This window comes from Amphiura filiformis, chromosome 15 (assembly GCF_039555335.1).
Source record: "Amphiura filiformis chromosome 15, Afil_fr2py, whole genome shotgun sequence".
Classification (NCBI taxonomy): domain Eukaryota; kingdom Metazoa; phylum Echinodermata; class Ophiuroidea; order Amphilepidida; family Amphiuridae; genus Amphiura; species Amphiura filiformis.
Genome location: NC_092642.1, coordinates 10,324,734 through 10,346,859, shown reverse-complemented (window position 1 = coordinate 10,346,859; position 22,126 = coordinate 10,324,734). Strand labels below are relative to the sequence as shown.

Sequence of the window (22,126 nt, the reverse complement as noted above, 5' to 3'; positions counted from 1 at the left end):
GGAAAATCTTTAAAACTAAAAGTTGCCCAATTGGCTACAAACTCACGGGTTTGGTAACCCTGTGAAGAAGTAAAATCAGATCAAAGCTCATTCAAGTGGATGATGAACATTGATCGCAATCGGAGAGGATATAAATAAATTGAATGAATGAATGGGCATAATTATCGATATTGTTACGCAATAGTGGTGTTAATCGGAAGTTCCCATCATGGGTGGTTGTGAAGAATGAAAATAGTTTAATTAGGTCAATTTTGTTTTATTTCGTGTTTAGAAAATTATCATAAGCTTTAAAATAGTATATCATTTGACTTCAAACGATATCCAGAAGCGGGGTTATGGTTTGTTGAACTCTGTACTTTTTTCGGTTCTACATGTGTCTCTTTTTCCACATTTCTGGTAATGAATATCAAACAGTCATAATTGGCGGTCATTTCAAATCATCCCCAAGTCAACGAGGTTCAGGAATGTCCTCTCATTGTTAATTGTTGGTTATACATATCTAGATAAAATTGTGATGTTCCCTGAGTAATTTAATTTGATGATTTATCTTTGTTTACAAAGTTACATGAGTGATGACATTTTGGGGAATTCCCCTCTCAAATTGAGCAAAACAAGTTGAATCATATCTAATTTGGAATATTTGGAAACCCCTGAGGTTGTAAAGGAAAGTGATGTAATGGGATTCCCCTCAGGAAGTGATGTAATGAGAAAGGTTAATGTTATAATTAAGGCTTGGGAATTTCCAAGATGACACGGGCTATTAATATTTGGGGTTTTTCCCAGGCTTGATATATAAGAAAATGTAAACACAATTATTGTCACAGTTGATAGTGTTGATGTGGGCTAGCTAGCTAATATGCTTACAGTCCAATTCCTTCAAAGAAAGGAAATTGCAAACCAGAAATATTTTATGTAGTCAAAGTACTACTATTTGCCAGTGTTGTCGGAGAAGATCTAGAATACGTCAAAGAACGTACTTCTTCCAAGAAAGGAAATATATTCTTCTGTCGACTTGCTGAAGTCTGGTATTTTGATTCAACACAACTGTCAAAATAAGTGGGGACAACTGCATCGCAGTCCTGCTTCGTGAAGATATTGTGTGAAAGGTGGAAATAGCACCAAGTTTGGAGAAAGCAGCGCAAGGAGTAAAGATATTTGGAGAACTGCGCAAGGAGTTTAGCATTGGAGAACAGCGCAAGGAGTTAACATTTGGAGAACTGCGCAAGGAGTTATAAATGTGTTTACAGAACGACGCAAGGAGTTTAGTACTTGGGAGAAAGTAACACCATTTTCGTATGAGGATTTTATATGCAAGGATTTATCAATGCAAGTGTACAAAGGACTTCGCTGATTTTCGCAGGACAAGTGAATAAGGATATATTACATCAGTCGTCCAGAACATTGCAAGAACTTTATGATTGCCAAGAAGAAGAATGCTGGCTAAGTACAAAATAGATAAAGAGTGATTATATTTGATTATTGTGTATGTACATTTGTTGTCATATATTGTATCAATAATAACGTGCTTTCAATTAAAGACTTGGATTTTGTTAGCTTAATTAAACAGTGTATTTGTGTTGTGCATTCGTGTGAGTTCGGGTAAAAGGTGATTTTGGCCTTGAGTCAAGTACGACTCGTAACAAAATACAATGCTTTGTTATCCACCACTTGAACAGGATTTAGCCAAAGCAAACAAAGACAAGAACTATTTAAAGATTCTATATTATCCTCTTCAGCAATAGGATTATTGATTGGTTTAAACAGTGTTTGATGAGATACTTGTCGCATCATATTGATGTCCCTATGAATACGACCGTCACGCACATTTTAAACTGTCACTCAGAATACAATTTGCCTAGTTTACGGCTCCTTCGTAGTGTCCAGTCACATATGTATGCATTTGTTATAATACTGTCATACTAAGGTACCAATACTTCCTTCTTGAAAAAGTTTGTTTAGAATCGTAATATATCATGGAATAATTTGGAGAAGGTATTGTTAATTAAGGTACATGACTTTTGTGTGGTGAAAATGTTGAAGAAATACGTTGACGCTGTTGGAAACATAATTAGCACCGGTAAATTGCTCAAAATACATCGAAATTCAAATTCATGAAAACGGATTGATAACAATGCGAAAAAATGTGTGAACTTATATGTAATTTCAAGTATTGTATTTTCAAAGGTTGATTGATTTTGATTACTGCATTTAATATACTGTAAGCTATATACAACACGATACTGTTAAGGGCAGAGTAATGGGAGAGAACATGGACCTTTTCGAGCTTCATTATTTCTGAATTGTATGTCCAAAGTATATAAAACTATACATTTTTGGAAAGGAAATGAGTCAAGGAATCTTTCAAAATCTCAAGTTTTTGAAAAAATCACACCAATTTTTTTGTGACAACTTAGAAAAAAATCCGTTCGGAGTAAAAAAAATTCAGTTAGCTTTTCATGAAGAAGAGACATGAACTTAGGGAAGGTTTTTTTTATTTTTTTGAAATTTGTCTCTTTTTTCGAAATATTGAAAAAAACATGTGAAAAAAGCCATTTTGTCACTCTATTAAGCTAAAAATTGCACATAATGGTGTATATTTTTGCGTAAAACAAATATTTTGAAAAAATGAAAAAAACCTTCCCTAGACTTTGATGTAGTCTAAAGGATAGTGCAAAAAGTTTACCCTTTGCTTGCATATTTTTCAGTTATCTTGTCACAAAAATCGCGCAATATATATAACTCTGAGAAATCGACGTTTTAGTAAAAAAATGTCAAAATTATGCACAAAACGTCCTTAAATTTTAAAACGGTAAGACTTTCACACTTGCAAAAGCTGTATCTGGTGCATGGTCTAAATATGCATCTGTTTGCACCAATGAATCTATAATCTCTGCTTTCAGTGCGCCAAAATTCAAAATAATTAAAAATCTAAGTGGCATTTTGACTGCAACATTTTGTGTTGTTAAAGGGGCAATGAGAGATATCGCGCATCAGAGGATGTTTAAAGACATTCCCACAACCCAATGGGGTTTCTGACCTTGTATGTCTGGCTTTTGTACACATATGGTACAGTTGATCATGCCTTGCATTGGAATTGTGTGCAAATATCTGGTGTTTTCATCCTATTATTTAACATTCATAACATCGAGACTTAGGAATAAAATTAATGCAGTGGGACAATATGAATGTTTCCTGTAAGAAAATTAAATATCAGTCCTAAGTCTCAACTATTAGCTCGTTGGCTGCAGTTTTAAAATGACCATTTTGTGTGTGTGGCAATGGGGACTTTGCCTTTAAAATTAGGTTATATTGATCAAATTTCCCAATCATAGTGCATTGTAGGAATGCCTTTAAGCCTCCTCTGATCGCGCATAGAACGCCCTCAATTTCGGTCAAACTAGCTCAAAGTCTGGTTTTTTACATGTACGCAATGGTTGTACATACAAATCATAATCTGAAATAGTTAAGCGAAATTCGGCGTCTTTCGGGTAAAATTTCATGATTTTCGAATAAAAGTCTAGATCTGGACATTTATTCCCGTTGATTTTAGGTTAAATGCGTGCATTGCATCATGGGATTGAGCCATAACATTTACGTTACGCCATGTACCGGTACGTTGTTGATGTTGGCAGATGATGAGCCGGTGAGATAGTTGTACATGCATGCGATACACCCAGGACGATATGTAACTATTCGTTTCTTTAGCTTCAGAGGTCAGTTTGCTTCAGTTTAGTCATCCTCAGGAACCAACTGAAGTTGGAAAACTTCACAAATCGGGCGTATGATTACGACGTGTATGCTGTGTTCAGTGCATGAGTGCAGAACTGGACGACAGCACTGATGTATATCTTAGTTCTTCTCTATGCATTTGCTCGTCAGAAGCCTGTTCATCAACTGGATACATGTTCAATATGCATTGCAATTTCATGATTTGCAACATGGACTACTGGTACCATTTACATTTATACATGTAAATGTATGTAGCCGATCCTGTGTAAGTGAAGGACGTATTATCAGTCTATACAAGATCAGTATACAAGATTCTGAATAAGACCATGATAAAACTGATGGTGAAGTACATCAACTAGACTAGACCAGTCAGTGCTAACTACATGTACATGTAGTAGTAGTGATCAAAGCATTACTTACACATGCTGAGCAAATAGGAGCAAATGGCATGAATGGGGTGCAAATGCACATGATATAAATAACATGAAAAGAGGGGAACAGCATGGAAATTCAACAGGAGCATTCAAGAATGATTTACTCGAGAACTCTATAGCTTCCATGGCATGGGACGGCGATAGACTGGAAATGACTTGATGGCAGCAACCAGTAGGGAATCATTAATTCAAGAAATGCCATCACATGATCGATATGTCTTTTTGCGATGTGACACCTGAAATGAGACCTTTGACTGACATTCAAAGTTGTACTCGAGAACTCTAGCTTCCATGGCATGGGACGTCGATAGACTGGAAATGACTTGATGGCAGCAACCAGCAGGGAATCATTAATTCAAGAAATGCCATCACATGATCGATATGTCTTTTTAGTGATGTGACACCTGAAATGAGACCTTTGACTGACATTCAAAGTTGATGAAATGTCATCGTATTGTTGTAGTTAATCATGTACTACATACAAGTAGTAAATGGTGTTCATTAAGCTGGTACTACACCCCCTGATAAATTTTGTGACTAATTTTGCATTTTTCTCAAAAAATAGCTGCGCATTGGTAACAAAAGTTATGTATAAGGGCAAGGATTCCTTGTCCCTATAATATACATGCATAGCTTTTGTTACCAGTGTGTTATTATTTATTGAGAAAAATGCAAAAATAGTCACAAATTTATCAAGGGGTGTAGTACCACCTTAAGCCAGGGATTTTCAGGTAATTAAATTTGTGCCCAGGTACCCGACGCATTTTTCGGGCGGGTATTAAATAAAATAGGGTAACCAAAATTTAAAAAAAATTCTTTTATTTTCTGTTTCTGTTTCAGAGTGTCTCTGGACCTTTCAATCATTCATGGTTGATTTACAAAAAAAAAGGGTTTGTGTTTTTAATAATTATGCAAATTAATAATTTGTATTCATGTTATACTCTATTAATGATTTCAAAATACATTGAATTTGTATCCATATTGAAATTATGAATACATCGTATAGTACCGGTATAACATGAACACAAATAATCACTTTGCATAAAAAAACACAATTTTTATATATTTTTTTTTGTAAGTCAACCATGAATGATCCCAGCATTTAACTCTAGGTCCAGAGTTACGATACCGAAAAAAGAATTTTTTGTTGAAATTACGGGTACCTGGGCAGGGAATTTCCTGCCCGGGTAATGTAATCTTGGGCGGGCACACGCGAGCAGTAGTTTTGGCAGGATAAATCATGATGCAGTCATGTCTACAGTAGAATTCACCTCGACCTTTGCAGGACTTAAACCCCATTAAAAGCTATTAAACCAAGATAACACTCATTGAAAACAGCTCAACTGATTAAATCAGATCTTCCCTGGTTGTGCACATGTGTCTGTTTTATATGTGCGGTATCGCAATGAGCTGGTATTTATAGCTTCCGTTGGGTAACCGATTATAAAGGAAACGCAAGGAAACAATGGTATGTGGACCTTTGTTCACGAAATGAGACAATGGCCTGCTTTTTGTTAACCAGCATTCTTGAAAATGAGCAACATAATAATTGTTGACTTAACACGGTTTGGAAATAATTTCTTCATATTTTTGGTGTTATCTGTCGTTTACATATCCTTCCTAAAACACCAAAGTACGAATATTTCCAAACATCTAAATTAGCTAAAAATTTAGGACATGTTACAAAACTATATTTTCTAGAATTTTAGAAGAGTACTTTTAATATTGGCCGGTTATTTTTCACACAGCGACGTTAACTAGGCAATGTACTATTACCTATAACATACACTAAAACACCAAAGTACGCATATTTCCAAACATCTAAATTAGCTAAAAATTTAGGACATGTTACAAAACTATATTTTCTAGAATTTTAGAAGAGTACTTTTAATATCGGCCGGTTATTTTTCACACAGCGACGTTAACTAGGCAAATCCCCATACAAGGGCAGAGTAATGGGAGAGAACATGGACCTTTTCGAGCTTCATTATTTCTGAATTGTATGTCCAAAGTATATAAAACTATACATTTTTGGAAAGGAAATGAGTCAAGGAATCTTTCAAAAATCTCAAGTTTTTGAAAAAATCACAAAAATTCACTTTTTTACCCCAATTTTTTTGTGACAACTTAGAAAAAAATCCGTTCGGAGTAAAAAAAATTCAGTTAGCTTTTCATGAAGAAGAGACATGAACTTAGGGAAGGTTTTTTTATTTTTTTGAAATTTGTCTCTTTTTCGAAATATTGAAAAAAACATGTGAAAAAAGCCATTTTGTCACTCTATTAAGCTAAAAATTGCACATAATGGTGTATATTTTTGCTTAAAACAAATATTTTGAAAAAATGAAAAAAACCTTCCCTAGACTTTGATGTAGTCTAAAGGATAGTGCAAAAAGTTTACCCTTTGCTTGCATATTTTTCAGTTATCTTGTCACAAAAATCGCGCAATATATATAACTCTGAGAAATCGACGTTTTAGTAAAAAAATGTCAAAATTATGCACAAAACGTCCTTAAATTTTAAAACGGTAAGACTTTCACACTTGCAAAAGCTGTATCTGGTGCATGGTCTAAATATGCATCTGTTTGCACCAATGAATCTATAATCTCTGCTTTCAGTGCGCCAAAATTCAAAATAATTAAAAATCTAAGTGGCATTTTGACTGCAACATTTTGTGTTGTTAAAGGGGCAATGAGAGATATCGCGCATCAGAGATCGCGCATAGAACGCCCTCAATTTCGGTCAAACTAGCTCAAAGTCTGGTTTTTTACATGTACGCAATGGTTGTACATACAAATCATAATCTGAAATAGTTAAGCGAAATTCGGCGTCTTTCGGGTAAAATTTCATGATTTTCGAATAAAAGTCTAGATCTGGACATTTATTCCCGTTGATTTTAGGTTAAATGCGTGCATTGCATCATGGGATTGAGCCATAACATTTACGTTACGCCATGTACCGGTACGTTGTTGATGTTGGCAGATGATGAGCCGGTGAGATAGTTGTACATGCATGCGATACACCCAGGACGATATGTAACTATTCGTTTCTTTAGCTTCAGAGGTCAGTTTGCTTCAGTTTAGTCATCCTCAGGAACCAACTGAAGTTGGAAAACTTCACAAATCGGGCGTATGATTACGACGTGTATGCTGTGTTCAGTGCATGAGTGCAGAACTGGACGACAGCACTGATGTATATCTTAGTTCTTCTCTATGCATTTGCTCGTCAGAAGCCTGTTCATCAACTGGATACATGTTCAATATGCATTGCAATTTCATGATTTGCAACATGGACTACTGGTACCATTTACATTTATACATGTAAATGTATGTAGCCGATCCTGTGTAAGTGAAGGACGTATTATCAGTCTATACAAGATCAGTATACAAGATTCTGAATAAGACCATGATAAAACTGATGGTGAAGTACATCAACTAGACTAGACCAGTCAGTGCTAACTACATGTACATGTAGTAGTAGTGATCAAAGCATTACTTACACATGCTGAGCAAATAGGAGCAAATGGCATGAATGGGGTGCAAATGCACATGATATAAATAACATGAAAAGAGGGGAACAGCATGGAAATTCAACGGGAGCATTCAAGAATGATTTACTCGAGAACTCTATAGCTTCCATGGCATGGGACGGCGATAGACTGGAAATGACTTGATGGCAGCAACCAGTAGGGAATCATTAATTCAAGAAATGCCATCACATGATCGATATGTCTTTTTTGCGATGTGACACCTGAAATGAGACCTTTGACTGACATTCAAAGTTGTACTCGAGAACTCTAGCTTCCATGGCATGGGACGTCGATAGACTGGAAATGACTTGATGGCAGCAACCAGCAGGGAATCATTAATTCAAGAAATGCCATCACATGATCGATATGTCTTTTTAGTGATGTGACACCTGAAATGAGACCTTTGACTGACATTCAAAGTTGATGAAATGTCATCGTATTGTTGTAGTTAATCATGTACTACATACAAGTAGTAAATGGTGTTCATTAAGCTGGTACTACACCCCTGATAAATTTTGTGACTAATTTTGCATTTTTCTCAAAAAATAGCTGCGCATTGGTAACAAAAGTTATGTATAAGGGCAAGGATTCCTTGTCCCTATAATATACATGCATAGCTTTTGTTACCAGTGTGTTATTATTTATTGAGAAAAATGCAAAAATAGTCACAAATTTATCAAGGGGTGTAGTACCACCTTAAGCCAGGGATTTTCAGGTAATTAAATTTGTGCCCAGGTACCCGACGCATTTTTCGGGCGGGTATTAAATAAAATAGGGTAACAAAATTTAAAAAAATTCTTTTATTTTCTGTTTCTGTTTCAGAGTGTCTCTGGACCTTTCAATCATTCATGGTTGATTTACAAAAAAAAAGGGTTTGTGTTTTTAATAATTATGCAAATTAATAATTTGTATTCATGTTATACTCTATTAATGATTTCAAAATACATTGAATTTGTATCCATATTGAAATTATGAATACATCGTATAGTACCGGTATAACATGAACACAAATAATCACTTTGCATAAAAAAACACAATTTTTATATATTTTTTTGTAAGTCAACCATGAATGATCCCAGCATTTAACTCTAGGTCCAGAGTTACGATACCGAAAAAAGAATTTTTTGTTGAAATTACGGGTACCCGGGCAGGGAATTTCCTGCCCGGCACCGCTGTTCGTGCGTACGTTAAAGTGGGCACTTAGTTCAGTTCGCTTAGTCTCAATTGCACGTCGTTTACGCGTGCGCGCGGTTGTTTATAGAAATGGCGGCGTGCACAGCGCAATTTCGTGAAGTAAACAAGCACGGAAACATGAGTATAACGGCTCTATTTGAACGAATACATACATAATTCATCAAGAAATCAAAAATAGGGTAATAAATGCACCATACAATATATCTGGATTTATTGAAGCCGTAATATTTTTCTTAAAAACACCAGCGAACTTCGCAGTATTTCTGCATGACTTTCTGAGTAAAAATTAAACTCTTGCCAAATTAGTAACTAAAATAACAGGTTTTTAAAAAAATAGCGGAATTTCAGAAATTTCGTCAATATACAATTAATATATAGGGTCAAATTTAATTTATTCCGAAGAAAAATTTTACATATCAATTCCATGACCCGAGTAAAGCCATCCTCAATGTGGTCCAAAAATGGACACAAATTCAACATGCAAAAGAGCGTCTAGCGTGGTGATTGTTGAAAGGCACTCGGCGGGGCCGGGGATTGCGCGATTGTATACATGCCTATCAAAATTCATGCTTAACAAAATAATGTTCATAAAAAAATAGAAATGTAAAAATAGGAACAGCTTTATGTTTCTGCATAATATATACCAACATCGACCTAGCCTAGCCTATAGGCCTAAATAATATAAATTTTCTTTTTTTCCCCGGCTTTTTTTAAAATGATGAGTGTATAATGGTTTATTGTCACATCACTATTAACAATTTTATTTATGATAATAGTATACCCATGAACTAATATATATAAGTCATAATTATATTTATTATTTTATAATACGACGGCATTTGCATGTCCGCTGGGTGTGGAAAAGCTATGAAATAATGTAAACCGTGCAGGCCTGCAGTCATTTACATTTTGGCCCATTTCATTTGTGCTGCTAAATGCTGTAGCTAGTTTCATCGTATACAACTACACTTCCTCTTGATCTATATTTTTGGATCATTTTGTGACTTCCTGCTGGTATCGTGCTTTGTAGAATCGATGGCCTTCAATTCATCAGAGATGTTGATTTTATATCATGCACATATTGACCATGTATGCATGGATTAATACCGGTACGCGCTAGGCCTTCATGCGTTATGTCGAATGCGATATGTAGGCCCTATAGCAAGATCAGCTGATTTGTGGGATCAGCTGTTCAATGTTTGTAAACAAAAATAGACGGATACATAGTAAACAAAAAGAATATGGGGGTTATCAATTGATTTAATTTAAAAAAATCGTAATATATCATGATATAATGCAAAATACAGGGACATCTTCTGGAAGGTATATTTAAATTTGAAAAGAAAAAAAGGAATAAAAAATAGTCCAAAATTAGAAGACATATATTTCAAAAAATAGAATTGATACGTTAAATTTGAAAGCATGAGTGAATATCGACATTGATAGTTATTAATAAAAACTATGTGGTATATCTGGATTTCCGCTGAAAAATATTTGGAACTGGCTTTTAATTTATATATTTGGCAATTTCTGAAAAAATAGTTCAAATCTGTATTTTTGGGACATCTGAATAAAAACAATGTTTTGAAGACATTGTTTGGACTTTTGAAAAAAATGAGCAATATTATATGAAAGAGAACATTTTATTTATAAAAGTACATCAATATTTATGCCTACAATGGGAACTAAAAGGCCGGTATAGTGCGAAATACAATGCGACTGTATTTACGCGCAGCGAAATTAGCGCAAGTTGAATTTCAAATTTCGCGGGAAAACTGCCTAAGCGACGCGCATTTAGACTATGAGTTAAAACTAAGTGCCCACGACGAACAGCGGTGCCGGGTAATGTAATCTTGGGCGGGCACACGCGAGCAGTAGTTTTGGCAGGATAAATCATGATGCAGTCATGTCTACAGTAGAATTCACCTCGACCTTTGCAGGACTTAAACCCCATTAAAAGCTATTAAACCAAGATAACACTCATTGAAAACAGCTCAACTGATTAAATCAGATCTTCCTGGTTGTGCACATGTGTCTGTTTTATATGTGCGGTATCGCAATGAGCTGGTATTTATAGCTTCCGTTGGGTAACCGATTATAAAGGAAACGCAAGGAAACAATGGTATGTGGACCTTTGTTCACGAAATGAGACAATGGCCTGCTTTTTGTTAACCAGCATTCTTGAAAATGAGCAACATAATAATTGTTGACTTAACACGGTTTGGAAATAATTTCTTCATATTTTTGGTGTTATCTGTCGTTTACATATCCTTCCTAAAACACCAAAGTACGAATATTTCCAAACATCTAAATTAGCTAAAAATTTAGGACATGTTACAAAACTATATTTTCTAGAATTTTAGAAGAGTACTTTTAATATTGGCCGGTTATTTTTCACACAGCGACGTTAACTAGGCAATGTACTATTACCTATAACATACACTAAAACACCAAAGTACGCATATTTCCAAACATCTAAATTAGCTAAAAATTTAGGACATGTTACAAAACTATATTTTCTAGAATTTTAGAAGAGTACTTTTAATATCGGCCGGTTATTTTTCACACAGCGACGTTAACTAGGCAAATCCCCATACGCTATGTGTAGAGGTCACGCGTCAATGGTAAGAGCACTGTGTATTGTGTATAGGAAAACGGACAGTAACTGCAGTATGGAAGATATTCTCATGATCTTCTCTGGTTCTATAAAGCTGCTCTATTTCAATTCCATGGTGGGATATAGGCCTAATATAAACACGATGATAATTATATATTGACACAACACTATGATGAAATTATTATTTCTTTAGAAGAAACTGAATACGGCGTATTTAACTGTTTGTTTACATGTCCGATTGTTTACTATATCGTGTATCGTAGCTGTCCCCGCACCACAGCCATTCATACACGGCTAACTGTCACATCGACATGAAAGCGATATAAGCCTTGGTTCAATCCCAGAATGCAACGCGCGCGCAAAACTCAAAATTCGGTTTATATGCTAAACGTAGCGCTCACAAAATTTCATTTATTTTACTATTTGCTGCCTTCTTTCTTGTAATTGCAGCTCCGGTGGGTTTATATGGACCCAGTCTATCAAAATAAAGTGAAATGTTCCAATTTGATTTTCATGAGAAATCTCTCACTGCCCCTTTAAAACCACATTTGCTGGCGTTAACAACATACCGAATGCGCCTTGACTGCGTAAGACATTAGTTTCGGATGTCTAGAATGTGGCTAGAAAATCCAATCAAAATTAATGCAAAACTGTGAATTAAATTATCAAATTTAGTGAACTGAATTAAAGAATTGAATCAAAATCAAGACAACCCAAATGAAGGAATTGTCGCTTTTTTATATAAATTGTGCTCTTGAACCGTGTATAGGAAAATCGCCGTGTATACCTGAACATGATTCCCTAATTTTGTAACACTCAAATGTCATGAATGTAGAGCCCAATAAATGATTAATATCAAGATACATGCCATATATAGTGAAATCTATATTATTTTTACTTTTTATCTTGTTCTACAATTTCGTGGAATCGGTTTGAACCATTTACATTTCATTTTCACTAGGTCGGAATAGATATTTTGATATTGATCGTACTTTACAATTTCTACAACTTTCATTTCACATTCTAGAAACAGCAATTGCTGGAAAACATAATACCAGGTAAGCGTAATGAGGGAACTCAGATGGAACCTTAGTCAAATTGCACGTGGTACTTGTCGCACTTCTCACGAAATGCAATCAAGAGTTTTCTGATGATTTTGTACTATCAATGATTTTGTACTATCAATGATTTGCTAAATCCGAACCAAAATTGGCTTAAATTCAGATTTGTGAACTTTGTGGAAACAAACACAGATGTTAATAAATACCGCACTTTGAGGAGAATATTAAAGGGCGTCTCCGGCAATCACAACGTTTCGCCTTATAATGTTGGAAAAATAAATATCAAGCACAAATCACGTGATTTTATTTTAAATAAACTCATATTGGCCATAAAAATTAATAAAAACAGCCGTCTCTCAACACGCGATATTCCAAATTCCCGGGCACTGAAATTGTCTAGTGCAATGACGTCTCAGTAATCTCAGTAGATATATCAAAATAGAGTAGCGTCGACTGTCTGTCTCGTCCCCCGCCTACACCCCCCCCCATTATACCCGGGAGTAATATAATGAAAGCTGACGACAATTGAACACAATAACCATTAGGTCAATGCACTAGAAAAATTTCGGCGCGGGAAATTTGAATATCGCGTGTTGAGGGCCGGCTGTTTTTATGGTCATTATGAGTTTGTTTTAAATAAAACCATGAGCTTCATGCCTGATAATTATTTATTATTTATAGATTTGATGCATAATAAGGTTGATATTCAAGGCTATGCAATGTTTTTGATTTATTATTTTTCAAAGTGGATGGTCTGAATTTGAATTACATGGGGGAGGGGGTGCTTTGGAGGCCTATCACAAAACAATTAGTTAAATTGCTTAGACGATAGAAGCAAACAAAAATTTCTATTTAATAACCTACAGCACAATGGCACATATAACACAGGCCATGTGTTGGGGGGTGTAGGCGGGGGACGAGACAGTCGACGCTACTCTATTTTGATATATCTAATCTAACAGACAGAAACTTATCTCTCAGGCCTACAATTTTCTTGGGGTTATGAGATTTTTTTGGAATAAATTGGAATGCAATTATTATTATTATTGAGGCATTTGTTGAGCTTTTTCACTTGGTGGTCTTGTTGTCATCAAATTGATTTTACACAATATTATTAACTATAGTATTGTGTTGATCTTTAAAAAACATACAATGCACAAACAATATTTGTGACAACTTTTGTGAGCGCATTTCAAGCAGCAAGACAAAATGGCCACTATTACCGTTTTACTTTTGAAAACACTAACCATAATCCTAATGCCAGCTCTAACCCTAAATCATCCCTAACCCTGATCATAACATAAAATTTCCTACACCCTAACTAAAACCCTTTTAGAAGAGGCAAGAGTAAAGAGAATGTGATATAAAAAGTCGTGGAAATACAAAACAAATCAACGTAATCATGGTAATAAAGAGAGCTTAGGTAATAGATAGCGCTCAATTTAGTACAGAAATCAAAATTAAAGTGACCGCTTATAGGTTCGAATTGCAACCAGCCTAATCACGAAGCTCCCGTGGCCAAGTGTTTAAGGCACAGGTCCTGGGTTCCATTCCCAGACAGGATCACCTTTTCTACTTGTCTCCTTTATTATTTGCGACGGCGATCCTGGTGAAAATTTTTGTTTATTATATATAATTCCTGTCGATGATGCCACTGTTTTTCCATGAAATCAAAAGGCATAATCAAAATTAGTAGGCCACTTGTAGTGTTATAGTCGTACGAGGTAATGTGGAAGGGGCCGGGGGTTGGACGGTACCACTTGGGGGGGCAAAGCTGTACTTTTACCATAGGTAGTTGACATCATGGGCTACACAAAAATGCCTGATAGCAATTGAACCGGAGTAGCTTTTGGCGGAAAAAGGTCAGCGAACTTTACACAGGGTCAAATTTCAAATGCTCAAATTGTGTTAAGGTCACGTTTTTGTCTCTATGAGGGTCAAAAACATCAACAGTCTATAATTCCGAATTTATTAATTCGTTTTAAACAATTCATTGATGCTAGCACTGGTAGTATCCATTACTGCCAGTAGACAAGAAGTCTAGAAAGGTGACCTCAACGCTGTGGGTGGTTTTCCTGTGCTTTTGAATGTGACAGCAGTAACCTTGGCAATCTTTAGAACAATTTTTTTTTATTATTATGTCTAAGTTTGTGAGAACATAACAAGACTTTCCGTCGATGGATTTTTATTTCCGTTGGTAAATATTTTCTAAATTAAGTTGTTCGTAACATGTTTAAAAAAGAGAGACCACTGCTGTATAATAAATTAGCTAGGTAAGTTTTGAGTAACCTTGATGAAAATTATCAAAAGAGTGCCTATTCTATTGTGTGTGTATGGGTCCATCACCTGTCACTTGGTAGTCTTGTAACATGTCTAATGGCGCTCTCCATGGCCACTCGATGAATGCGAAATAATCAATTCGATATTATAAACTGATCAAAGTGCTCCGGTTTTGCCAAAAGAGGTGTCAAATTGTTCGTTTTGATAAAACAATTCAAATAAGGATAGGATTGCATCATCTAGGATGTTCTGTTACCAAGGTAACACAGCAAAATAGGTCATGTCCCATTGAGGCCTATTGGTCTTGACTATTTTGCTGTGTTACCTAGGTAATGTATGTAGCCCATGATGTCAACTATCTCCGGTAGCAGTGCAGCCTTGCCCCTCCCCCCCCCAACTGGTACCAAACACACCATCTGAGGAGTCAGGCTCACACACTATACCTTTCCATGATAATGTCTAATATAGCAACAAAATGAAATAAATTTGTTAAATCATCGGATTTTATTTTTGAATTAATCACATACCTTGTGAATATTCAAATGTTGGTCACAGACTCCCAGGCTCACGCAATAGTCTTCCGAATCCAATATCATATAACAAAACACGAAAAGGTATGGCCAACTCCAATGTTCATTGCAAAATGAAAGTATATAATGACGAATTTGGTTGACGTGACATGAACTCACACACTATAGGTACCGAAATCACTGATTTTGTACAATTAAATATTAGTATGTCAATAGTAACTGTCGTTCATGCATAACTAAATAAGTTTACGATCCCTGTGATCCCCGGGCTGAATTAGTAAAATAAACAAGAAAAGTATCTAAAAAGGAATACATTTCTTTATGTAAATGCATTATATCATCACTTTAAGCGATTTGCTCATCCGGAGGATCGTACAACACCGTCAGTCCGAACCACCGTCAGTCCGCATTTTAGGGTTAGGGTTAGGTTTAGGGTTAGGATTAGGGTTCGGAATGACGGTGGTTCGGAATGAGTCAATCCGAAATGAGTAAAAAAATAATCAATGTTGAGTAATTTCTTACTCAACAGTTGAGTTGTGACCTATAATGAGCTCAGTGTGGAGTATTTTTTTACTCAACTGTTGAGCTGTGACCTTTTTACTCAGTGTTGAGTAAAATATTTTTACAGTGTACATGGTTGTACCTTCCATTACAACAATAATAATCATAAATTAATGTAAAATATAATAATAACATGGTTTGCAATCAATTTAACGCTACATTATTAAACACACACACCTCGCACCAAATCACAGTGTAACCAAATGTGGATTTGCGGGTCACCGAAATATAAAAAAATCACAGTAGAAAACCGTCATGGTTGGGAGACATTCATACTAAAGTACTTTGTCCCCGACTTTGTCTGGCTGACCTGAAAATGTTAAACTTGACATAACAATCTATAAATAGTCTCGCACGTATATCTTAGAAAGCATTCATCACCAGTATCACAGGTACAGCTCCCAAATTTGACACACAAAAAAACCTGACGTTTCTATGTTGGGCTTATTCGTAAAATGGTGCTATAGAGTTTTCGGGTAAACCCACAAAATTTGAATTCCCGTTATCATGGTTATTGTCTTGAGACACGAATGGTCCACCACTTTCTCATATGCCACCTGCTTGCATTGCCTGTTTGCCTGTTACCTGTGTTTGCGTGTATCACTTCGATGTGCGCCCTCTATAAATGCATTACATTGACTTTGTTTCGAAACCGGTAAAGTACCGTATCCTTGTTGGCAGGCATCAAGGCTGAGGGGTGGAACTTGGGCTTCTTGAAGGAGAGCGGGAAATTCTCCGAAGAACAGATCTTCGAAACCTTATTGAAAAATAAATGAGCACATAGAAGATGATCCAATGCTTCATATTTCATGTGTTTACGATCATGCAACGTGTAGATTGTCATGACACTTTTTGTTGCCAGCATTGAGCTATTCCATTTAAATCCACACACCAGCTGTGTAAGATTTGGTAAATATCTTTATATTTTAACACCGGTGCAAATGTTTGGTGTTATTTTAACATTTCTGGTGGTATTATTCACCCATACGGGTGTGACAATACACTTGTAGGTGTTGAAAGTAACACCAGCAGTGTTCAAAATGGTGTGATTATCTATTGAATACCAAGGGTGTACAGTCTAATGAGTGGCAATCGTCTTCAAAGTAATTTTCTCATGTTTCCTTTTCTACCTACATGTTCACCATATAAACAGTTAAATTGTTCATGACTCGGTGTAACGGCGAATAAATTTAAATTTAGTTAACTTATATAAATAGTGCGTTGTTGTTGTTGTGCATTCTTGTAAGAACTGGGAAAAGATGCATTTGGCCTCCAGTCTTTCCGACTCTTAACCCCGGAGGGGGTTATTCCTGGTTGAAGGTATACGGGGACGTGCCACGGTTTTGGGGTACCTTTTCAGCGATTTTGGTATATCGATGGGTGGGTTTTCAGTGGACACCAATTGGGCGCATTTTTGCAAATATGCCCTTAAAGCGCCCAATTATGGCAAATTTGGGTGCTATTTGGGTGCTTTTTCTTGAAAATTGGTATACTGATGGGTTGCAAAAACAGCAAAAAGTAGGTATAGAGAAAGTCAGCATCCAAAAGTCTGCGTGGCAAACCCCTGTACAAATTTTTTCGAACACCCCCCCCCCCCCGGGCTCTTAACAACATGCACAAATGCATATTAGAGTTTCAACTTCATCTGAAACTATTTGCATTTACTTGTTGTCAGCTTCTTGTAAATCCACTTAAGATATTTGTCAACTTTCGTGTACACTCCAGGTGCAGGCTCACTAGGCTCTAAGCTACAGAAATTGTTGTTTCCCCAAGAGGTAATACCCCATAGTTTGAATTGCCCGCTTTCGTCTTGACACACGAGTGGACCGCCACTATCTCCTTTGCATGTATCAGTTCGATGTGCGCCATCTAGAAATCCAGCACATTGCATTTGTTTCGAAATCAAAATACCATATGCTTGTTGACAGGCATCAAGGCTGAGAAGTGGAACCTGGGCTTCTTGAAGTAGAGCGGGAAATTTTCCGGCAAAGAGATTTGCGAAACCTAGTATTAAAAAATATAACAGGTTGAACATTGTCAAATGCTTAAGGTCATTATGATATCACATGTTGTTCAAAATGGATGCCTAAATTTGACCTCAACCAGGTGACCAGTAACCTGACCTATGATGACCTATAGCCTTAGAAGTCTCTTTTTAAACAACACATGATAGAAGCTACATAGTATTAAATTTGCTACCACCCATTGTGGAAGAGATTATTTTAGCGTGCCTGATTAAGCACAGTTTGTAAAAAGATTTTATTCTATTAATACTCTACTTGAATAGAATAAAAAAATTGTTATAAGATACATACTGATTTAATATAATTCCTTGGTAACAGTAAACAAATATAGAGGGCAAAAATGATAAGCTAAAATGGTGGCAAAAATGATAAGCTAAAATGGTTTAAAAGCACTTTATAGGTAGAGATGTGTTATGCAATTAAAGAAGTCAGCCTTTTGTAACATGTTAAAGACTCGGCATGAAACTTATTGGACCTCGAATGCGCGCGGTATTCGAAAAGTGTACTCACCGGTATAGCCCCATCCCGTAATATAGCATAGCGTATTTGCCTTGCATTCTCCTTTTTCTGGCAGACAAACAGGAAGCACATTTTTTGTGATTTCAACTGTCTCGTCTTCTCTTGTCTCCAACTTGAGCATAGCTATGTCATTATGGTATGGAAAATTGGGTACGTAGCGAGAGTGAATAAACAGACACTCTATGGAATAGACCTGCTCTGTTCCCTCAACATAGGATCTGTCGTGCTCCCCTACAATGACGTCAATGTTGTTTCTGTTGTGACTAAATGACACAATAAAGATAGTATTGTGGTAAATAAATGTGGTAGATAATAATAATAATAATAATAATAATAATAATAATAATAATAATAATAATAATAATAATAATAATAATAATAATAATAATAATATATAAATAATAAACGGATTGACTTCTTTCTGTCATTGTAAGCGCTGGAAAACGACAATGAAGTCACTAATAGGTGACACCTTCCATCAAATTGATTAGCTTGGTCATAAATATATCTTGAACATTAATGATATTGTCATCTAGTATGTAATGTGAAATCGACAGGATATAAGATGAATTGTTCTTTTTCAGCGATGTTGGATACTTTTGCGTAGTGTGTGTACTTCTTTCCAAAAGATGTATTATACTTTTGTTTAGCTTTTATGAACTTAATCCTTTGCTTCAGTAAAGCTCAGTAAAGGACATGATGAAAAGTAAACCAAGTATTTTCAACCAAACACAATAATGTCTGGTTTACCACCTAACACGAATCTTCTTGGACCCTTCAATGATAATTTCATAACTAAACCGTCAATAGCCACGAATGATATTAATTTTATTTCTTCATACGTGTAAGTGAACCTTAGGGACGCACCATTAGATATTATCGGGGGGGGGGAGTTTGGGTCAGGCAGAATTTTACTTTTTCGCTGACTTTGGAGGCACTTTTTTTTTCGCTGCCTTCGGCGGCGAAGTTGTCTTTTTTCAATTTTAATGTATACCTTTATACAGAGCTGGGTAGGGATTTTTTTTTTACTCATCATTGAGGCAAATTTTTTTTTTTACTCATCAGTGAGGCAATTTTTTTACTCATTAGTGAGGCAAAAATTTTTTTCTTCAAAAACTCCCTATCCCCCCTCCCGATAATATCTAATGGTGCGTGATATGAAATAGATTTTAAGCATTTACCTATCGAAGCAATGTGCGGCGGTTAATACATGCTGACTTCCAATTAGTACCCCACCACAAAATGGTTTCTGATTGTCATTGTCGAACAGTAACGCTTGCCATGGCCATCGTTGAACTGCTGATGAGCCACCGACAATGCGGCTGGCAAATGGAATATCATTGGTAATGAGGTAATCCGGTGTTGGGCGAATGCCACATTTCTGGGATGTCTCTGAATTGACGAATAGAAAATAAACATATACCGTATAATAAGAGGGAGAAGGTGGAAAGGTAGAAATAGATAAACAGACAGCAGGGTAATTTAAGGGTAAACAATTAGATAACGAGACACATAAAAAGCAATCATTCAATTTATAGGTGCCAGGTTTTATCTCTTCATAAATGATATTGTTCACTACCTTATTCCGAAAACCTCATTTATGGCAGTTTTAAGTTGCGAGACATACATGTGCATGCAATACTTCAAGTTTAGATGCCAAATTATCAGCATTGTAAGCAGTGTACATGTGATTTTTCTGAAAGATTTGTATTTGAGCTAATTTGGGTTCCTTTGCTTATTTGCAAGGATAAGGATGAATATGCATATCTAAACTCAGAAACACAAAGAATGGGTTTTTACCAATAGCATCATTTTTCTCAATCATAGCATTTACTCAGCCTATATGAAATACAGTGATTTCTTCTCCAAAATTCATGATTTAATGATTTTTTGTCCACGGATAGTAAACTTATACATCCCCCAATCACACATTAACATCCTGCAGAGACAAATTTGCATGAATAGGTGCCAAACTGTATGATTGCCGATCAATACATTTACAAACACCTTTCGGATAATGCAATAATTACACGCACTCCAAAATTTAAAAAAAAGTGGACAGGGCTATAATGGTTAAATCATGAAATGGTTCCTCAGAGGAAATACATGATGTAACCCCGATATTGAAGTAACTCAACAAAACAATACGAACGTAATTATTTTAATGCCATAATGTAATGTAACATTTGCTCAGGAGGACGCCCTCAATATTTTTCAAAATTCTGTTTTACACGATTGTAATGTACTTTAGTAAACTAACATACCCTGCAAAAATCAAAACTTTAGGTACTAAAGTTTGATCAAATTTTTAGATTTTGAATAGACCGTCTGAACAAGACGATTTATTTAGGATGGAAATATTAGTCGATTTTCATAACACATTACGTACATGGCGTGCAGGACGGTTAAAAGACCGTGCCGTAGCACGCACGATCGATGGCGTTACATGTATTGGTGACATCGGCGCTGGTAGTTAATTATAATTTTCTTTTCTTTACCTTAGATGTTCGGCTCAAAATGGGACATATCTAACTGTAAAAGCTAACATTTCAATAATAATTTATTTTTTATGGGATTGTTACAATAAGGCTTTAAGCATACTTTTTTTCTAATTGAACTATTAATCCTTGCGCAGTATTCGAAAAGTGTACTCACCTGTATTAGGCAATGGGTGGAAAAATGAATTAATATCAAACCTACCTTCATCTGTAGAGCGGTGTATTCTGTACATTCCAAGAAAACCGTGATTCCAATAGTTATTGTCGTCATCTGCTGTATTCTGAAATAGAATTTTACCAGATTCAAGAGAGATACCAAATTTTCTATTGTGATTTCAATCAATCTCCATTGCCATTTTGCTGGTTTAGTGCAAGAACTTCCCGTAACGTCTTTTTTAGGGTCGCGGTCTCAAAATACTGCCACTGCAGCTGATTGGCAGGCAGCAAAATCTAATTCAGCTTCCTGATTTTCATCAAAAATAAGCTATTCTCTAAAATAGAAGCAGTCTAATACACTTTTACACTTACCCGGCCAATTGTTCAATGTACCATACGTACCTCTGTCTTTACTGCATCAAGTAGTTCTTCGTATTTTTTATCAAGTGGATCCGGATGTATCGGGGTTGCATATGCCACCCAAAATACTAAACACAGGGGTATAACTACCACAAACATGATGATGTTTCTGTTCCTGAAAGGCTCAATGGTCAGTCTTCTGTTCTTGAAATATTGTCGAGTTTTTATTCCTTCTTAGGTCTAGCTCCGAATATCTTAACAAATTTGTGTGCCTTTTACCACTTTTATAGCAAAATATTTGGTTTGTTTTTCTGTTTTTAGAAAGCTTCTTTACAAATCACAGTTTTAAATTTAAACACTGATATCACAATGACTCATTTTGCCATAACGGATAAGCTTTATAGCAATTATTCTAATTATAAATAAGTCATTTGTGGGATGTTTTTGAATAAAAATGTCGTCATAATGTAGCTGTCATCATACTCCGTTATTACCATACATTATTCCCATTTATAGCGACATACGATACCGGGTAGACGATGGCAGACATCCGCATTACTGTGGCCGTGTTCTCCAGCGGGAATCCACATCGAAACTAATATTTTAATGAATTGAGAAGACGACGATTTGACTAATT

The 22,126-nt window shown here is 35.8% G+C and overlaps 1 protein-coding gene across 1 annotated transcript; it reads right to left on the bottom strand.

Annotated features, from left to right (window-relative positions):
- Positions 1-17,583: 17,583 nt before the first annotated feature.
- Positions 17,584-21,648, bottom strand: LOC140170704 (chymotrypsin A-like). The gene is made up of 5 exons (XM_072193942.1): positions 21,532-21,648; positions 21,176-21,254; positions 19,657-19,867; positions 18,467-18,738; positions 17,584-17,936 (listed from the first exon to the last, which is right to left on the bottom strand). The coding sequence occupies exons 1-5, from the start codon at positions 21,646-21,648 to the stop codon at positions 17,584-17,586; spliced, it is 1,032 nt and encodes a 343-aa protein (XP_072050043.1).
- Between the last annotated feature and the right edge of the window lie 478 nt (positions 21,649-22,126).

Bases quoted from the DNA above. Each gene is read 5' to 3' on its own strand.
- LOC140170704 (XM_072193942.1), bottom strand. From the start codon at position 21,648: ATGTTTGTGGTAGTTATACCCCTGTGTTTAGTATTTTGGGTGGCATAT. The intron at 19,868-21,175 runs GTAGGTTTGATA...TCGTCAATTCAG, and splicing joins ACACCGCTCTACAGATGAAG to AGACATCCCAGAAATGTGGC. The intron at 17,937-18,466 runs GTGAGTACACTT...TTTTAATACTAG, and splicing joins TACGGGATGGGGCTATACCG to GTTTCGCAAATCTCTTTGCC.